The sequence below is a fragment of the Gracilinanus agilis genome, chromosome 2 (assembly GCF_016433145.1).
Source record: "Gracilinanus agilis isolate LMUSP501 chromosome 2, AgileGrace, whole genome shotgun sequence".
NCBI lineage: Eukaryota > Metazoa > Chordata > Mammalia > Didelphimorphia > Didelphidae > Gracilinanus > Gracilinanus agilis.
Genome location: NC_058131.1, coordinates 679,398,114 through 679,404,113, shown reverse-complemented (window position 1 = coordinate 679,404,113; position 6,000 = coordinate 679,398,114). Strand labels below are relative to the sequence as shown.

General features: G+C 40.1%; 1 protein-coding gene across 1 annotated transcript in view; it reads left to right on the top strand.

The window, feature by feature from the left end:
* The window catches only part of NEO1 (neogenin 1), a 199,360-nt gene that overhangs the window by 147,718 nt on the left and 45,642 nt on the right, over positions 1–6,000 (top strand). The window contains exon 15 of the mRNA XM_044660264.1: positions 5,348–5,443. Coding sequence (XP_044516199.1) covers positions 5,348–5,443 — 96 coding nt within the window. The remainder of the gene's footprint in view (positions 1–5,347; positions 5,444–6,000) is intronic.

Genomic DNA, 6,000 nt, shown 5'->3' with positions numbered 1-6,000 from the left:
TCTCATTGAGATATTTCATGTTTCCTTCTATTTTTTCAGTTTTTTGGCTTTGTTTTATTTGTTCTTGTTGTCTTGAGAGATCATTAGTTTCTACTTGCTCAATTCTAGCCTTTAGGGATTGATTTTCGGCTATAATCTTCTGGTTTTCGGCCATAATCTTCTGGTATTCCTTTTCAATCTGGTCATTTCTTGTGTTCAATTTGCTTATCAGTTCATTTGGTTTCTGAGCCTCGCTTTCCAGTTGCAAGATTCTACCTTTTAAACTGTTATTTTCTTGCCAGATCTCTTCCATTTTCCTCAAAATCTCAGTTTTGAACTCTTCCATAGCTTTGTGAGGAGTTTTCCTTATTTGGGGAGGGTCTGGATGCTTGTTTGTTCTCCTCCTCTGTTTGCTCGGTTGTCTGGATTTTCTCTGTGTAAAAGCTGTCGAGTGTTAAAGACTTCTTTTTTTTTGTTATTATTCTTTCTCTTCTGAACTTCCTGTGACTGATTAGCCATCATTAGCCCAGCAGCTTCTCAGGTTTATCCTCGCGCTCAGTGTCTGTTAGAGATCTATTGGCTCCTGAGGTCTGAGTTCTGGTTTTTTCCAAGGTCAAGCCCCCTGGTGGGCCCCCTTGCTTGATCCTCTGCCGGAGGTTCCTTTACAAGTCTCAGGGCGCTGCTTCCACAGTCGTATACCCGTCCACACTGGTTCCCCACTTAGGCTTTAGTTCCTGGTTGTGTCTGCCTCCACCCACGCCTCTGCTCAGCCTGCGTTCTGCGCCCAGCGTCCTGCTCCCGCGCTCAGATTTCGCGTGCGTTTTTTGGCTTAGTGGGGTCCTAAGTCTAGCTGCTCTGAGGAACAGGTCCCGGAGCTGCCAATGACTCGATGGGTGCCCCAAACTTGCTCTATTTCTTTTTAGCTGGCTTCGGAGCTACAGGTGTTGTGTGTGGAGGGGGTGGGGGTGGGGCGTTTGCTCAGCCCGCGATTAAGTGAGAGCCCTTTATAGCATGGAAATGCCTCGATTCCACGTACCTTCCACACTATGCCCTGTTGTGGGGTTCCTCCGTTCGTCTGGACTTGTTTTTATGTCCCCTTGAGGAGTTTTGTGTGTTTCGGTCAGGAGAGGTTAAAAGCTGCTTCTTACTCTGCCGCCATCTTAACCCGGAACCCTGTGTGGCAGTATTTTTAATTAAACTTTTGAAATGAAATTGCAATCAGTAAAAATCTACCTTTTCTCCCTCCTACTTCTTCCCTCCTTCAAGTTGAGAACGAAAGAAAAGTAAAACCTTCTTTATAAACATGTGGTCAAATTCCCACATTGACCATTACCAAATATGTCACCTGCAGTCTGAGTCCTTCACCTCTCTACCAGGATGTGGCCAGCATGTTTCGTCATAAGTCTTCTGGAATCATAGTTGGTCATTGTTTTGATCAAAGTCCCGAAGTCTTTTGGAATTGTTTATCATTACAGTATTGTTGTTATTATATAAACTGTTCTGGTTTTGATCACTTTGCTGTGTATTAGTTCATACAAGTCTTCTCAGATTTCTCCGAAACTATCCCCTTCAGGATTTCCCACAGTATAGTAGTATTCCATTATATTTATATATCGTAACTTGTTCAGTCATTTCCCAATTTATGGAAACCCTCTCAGCTTCTGATTATTTGCCAGTATAGAAAGAACTACTTGTGAGAATTTTTTTTATATGTTATTAGAGTTTGTTTTCCTTAGGACTGACCCTTCTTATTTCCTTACTCCATTCCCTTCTGTTTCCTTGTTGAGTGAAATTTATTTCTGTACATACAGCTGTATCTACATAAATTTATATATTTTTCTCTTCTCTGATGAGTTTAGATGAGAATGGGGCTCTCCTTCCTCTTTGTATAAACTTCTGCTTGCTTACGCCTGTTACATGAGATAGTTTTCTCCATCCCTTCTCTCATTTCCTCCCACGACATATTCCTCTTCCCCTTTCTATCCATTCTGTTTTTAAGAACAAGTTATAACAGAACCACTCCCAGGCCTTCTGTTTAAGAAGACTGCCCCTCTGTGACCCCTGATGATGAGAGTGATAGGGTTCTGAGTGGGCACATGTAAGAGCTCCTCGTATTAGAATGAAAACCTCGTTTAGTCGCTTATGGCTGTTCACTTATATTTACCTTTTTTATGTTTTTCTTAATTCCTTAGTTTGCACTTCAGAGCTTTTGTGCATCTTTGGTCTTATCAAGAATGTTTGAACGTCCTCTGTTTTATTGAAGGATCATTTTCTCCTTGTAGGATTATACTCAGTTGTATTATATAAATTGTTCCTCAATATAAGCCTGTATCCTTTGCTCTCAGGAATATCATAATGCAAATTCTCTTTTCCTCTATGATGGTAGCTACTGAATCATGTATGATCCTGACTCTGTCTTCTCAGGACTTGAATTCTTTCTCTCTGATTGCAGTATTTTTTTCTTTGACCTGGAGGCGCTGGATGTTGGCTGTGATGTTCCTGAGAATTTCACTTAGGAGTTTCTTTCCAGAAGGGTCTATTGGATTTTGTTTCCACTTTGTTCTCTAATTCTAAGATATCTGGGCAATTTTAAAACTTGTTAGAATATGATATCTAAGCTTTTTTTTTTGTCATGATATTCTGATACTTCAATGATTCTTAAATTTTTTTCCTTCAATTAATTTTCCAGGTCATTCGTTTTCATTATGAGATACCTTATTTTTTCTTATATTTTTCTAGGCTTCTGATAGTTTTTTTTATATTTCTTGCTGTCTTATGGAGGCATTAGCTTCTATTTTGTCAATCCTAATTTTTAGGGAGTTTGTTGCTCAGGAAGGATTTTATGCTTCTTGTGTACCAAAATGTTCGTTCCCTGTCTTTTTCTTTCTTCCACTGCTTTCATTTCTTTTTCCATTTTTCATTCTTTTATGAAAATATTCTAATTTCTTTTAAAACTATTACTTCATCCCTTCCATGAATTCTAAACTTGTACTTATGTTGCATTTTCCTTTGAGATGTTGCTTATAATTGTTGTGGAGTCATTCTTTTCTTTTAGATTTCTGTCTTGATAATAGCTTTTTATGGGCAACTCAGTGGTATAGTAAATAGAGCTGTGGACCTGGAATCAGGAAGACCTGAATTCAAATTTGACCATAGACACTAGCTATGTGACCCTGGGCAAGTCATTTAACTTTGTTTTCCTCAGTTTTCTCATCTGTAAGATGGGGGCAGTAATAGCATTTATTCCCCAGGGTCATTGTCAGGATCAAATGAGATGATGTTTGTAAAGCATTCTCGGCACAATTCCTGGTACATAATAGGGGCTATATAAAATATTGGCTATTATTTTTATCATCATCATCATTATGGGATTTTTTTTCCTTTCTTCTAATCTATTTCCTAACTGAACTTTATGTCAGAGCCTGGCACTCTACTTCTGGAGCAGATGCCTGGGTTGGTCTTCCTACTGCTGTAGTGGCATATCAGATGTGTTTTTCCAGAAGCAGTTCTGGCTAAGGACCTTTAGGCTTTTAGCACTCAACAGTGTGTTCTGATCAAGGGTGTTGTTATTAAAAATGATGAAGGCAGATATTAAAAGGGTGAATAGTATTTTAATAAAAGCCATGCTGATAGAGATAAAATCATTAGACCACACGCCTGTAAGTATTCAAACTCCCACCTCAGCCATTTTACCTTTCATCTCTCCGTGCTCAGGTCGCTAAAGAGGAAGTTCAAAGTCACTTCCCCCTATTTTAAAACAATCTCTCACCTTGAATACTCAATCCAAAACAGGAAACCCATTGGGGATCACGGGAAATGTAGTTCCAAGTATCCCAAGTGATTTTAAATAACACAAGGGCAAAGTTTGATTGCTCTCCCCTGGTCTCAGCAACATGCTTATGGACTGCTGTGAGGCTCCGCCACCGTTGGCCATCTGGGAAGCTGTGCTAGTTCAAAGCACGAGTCCCGAGGGCTTGCCTTCAGGCCATTGCATGGTTATTCCTGTGTAGGCTGTGCATAGGCTGGGGGTGAAATTGAGCCTGAGAAGTTGCTTAATTCTGAGCATATTCCTTTCTCTGGGCAAAGCCCAGGGCCTGCTCCCACTCCTGCCCCCAGAGCCTCAGGCCTAGGCACAGACTCCCGTCTTGGTGCACCCTGAATCTTTGATCCAGAACTAAGCAGGGAGTAGTTGGCTTGCCAGCTGGCACTTGTCCCTGAACCCGCGTGCAGTAGGGCCCTGCAGGCGTTTGGACCTCACTCCTCCTTTGGTTCCTTAGCGGGGATGTTTGGTGCAGCTTATCCTGGCTGGAATCTTCCCCCAGCGTCCGCAGACCTCTGCTGTATCCCTGTGTAGGTCTGGGCTGGAAAAGGTGGCTCACTGTGATTTTTTTTTCCTTAGATTTCCCAACAGGACTCAGTCCAGTGTGTTTTCTAGATTTTTCTTATTTATAGGCATTATAGGGGAGAGTTCAAGTAGACTCCTTCCTATTACTCTGTCATCTTGGATCCACCGTCCAGCATGGGAATCTTTTCAAATAGAAAGTATGCTAATTCAGATAAGCATTTGTACTTTCCTAAATTCTAATTTCCCAAATTAAATTAATAATACATATCTTACTTTTAAAAACATAATGATTTAAAGTTACCATTCTTAAATTTTTACTTTGAACAAAGCTGTGATTAAAGTCCATTTATATTTCATTTATTTTTTATACTTTTTTCTGAAGACTTCCAAATAATGAATAATCTAATTACCTTCATCAATTACATGTACATCAGAAATAAAAGGAACATTTTTTCATCTCCCCAAAGGAGTTCTGAAAACAGTTTTCCAACATTTCAATACCTGCCATGGGCCAGTTGCACAGTGCTCAGCACTGAGGCTACAGCAACAAAAATGAAATTGCTATTCTCAGAGAATTTATATTCTATCAGGGAAGACAAGTTCATCTCTTAATCCATATGCAATCAAGACAGCCTCTGCAGTGGCACAGAAGCAGACCAATGCGTGCAAAATAAGAGAGAAGGGTTAGGCCACGTGATCATGAATACTGGCAGTAGTTCAGAGTCAGGAAACTTCAGAGGAAGGAAAGCCCCTTTTAAAGGGTTGAAGCCATGGAAGATGCTCTCATTCTTCTGTTCAGAGAAGCCTTTAGGCTTTGAAGACTCTTTAGGGCTTGAATGCACAGAGGAAAGGGAAGAGGGCATCCCAGGCGTGAAGGAGTGTCATGTTCACAGGAACAGACTGGGAAATGACATGTATTTGCATAGAGGTATATGTGCAGATATAAACGTCATCCTCTTATGCATATTAATAATTTTAATGGAAAGTTGTTGTTAAATTCTCATAAATGACTTTTTTCTCTAGATCCAAGTTCCCATTATGTGATCACCCTGAAAGCATTTAATAATGTGGGTGAAGGCATCCCCCTCTATGAGAGTGCAGTTACCAGACCTCATTCAGGTAAGTCACCATTTCCTTCTTTAAACCTTGTTTCTCAGAATATAACAGTTATCAGAAAAAGCTAAATTTACAGGCAAGTAGTGTTTATTTTACAATATGATGTCCATAGTTCAGGTTAATAAACATGTTCTTGGTTTGGGGCAAATAGTCTTAGTGCCTTGGTTTAAGTTTGGGGAACAAATAGAGATCCTAAAGTCTTGAAAAGAAAGATGTCTTATGTGGTCTGTGAAGCCTTCCCTAATTCCACCTCATGGTCACTGCTCTGTCCTTATACAATCTCACATTGATTTCTCTGCGAACATGCTATAAGCCCAGGATGAAAACAGCAACTTTAGTTGCTGTCTGTAAATAGTCCTGACCCTAGAACAGAGTTGAACTGAAATTCTTTGTAGGTGATAGGTCCTATCAATCAAGACGAGTTTCCAGTAGAGACCCAAGACAAACTTGTATGTCTTTCATCCAAGGAACCGGCCCAAAAAGAGATCACAAAGACTGGACACCTGCCAAAATGTAAAGAAAATTCAAGTCTGTATTAATAAAGTACATACCCACACCAG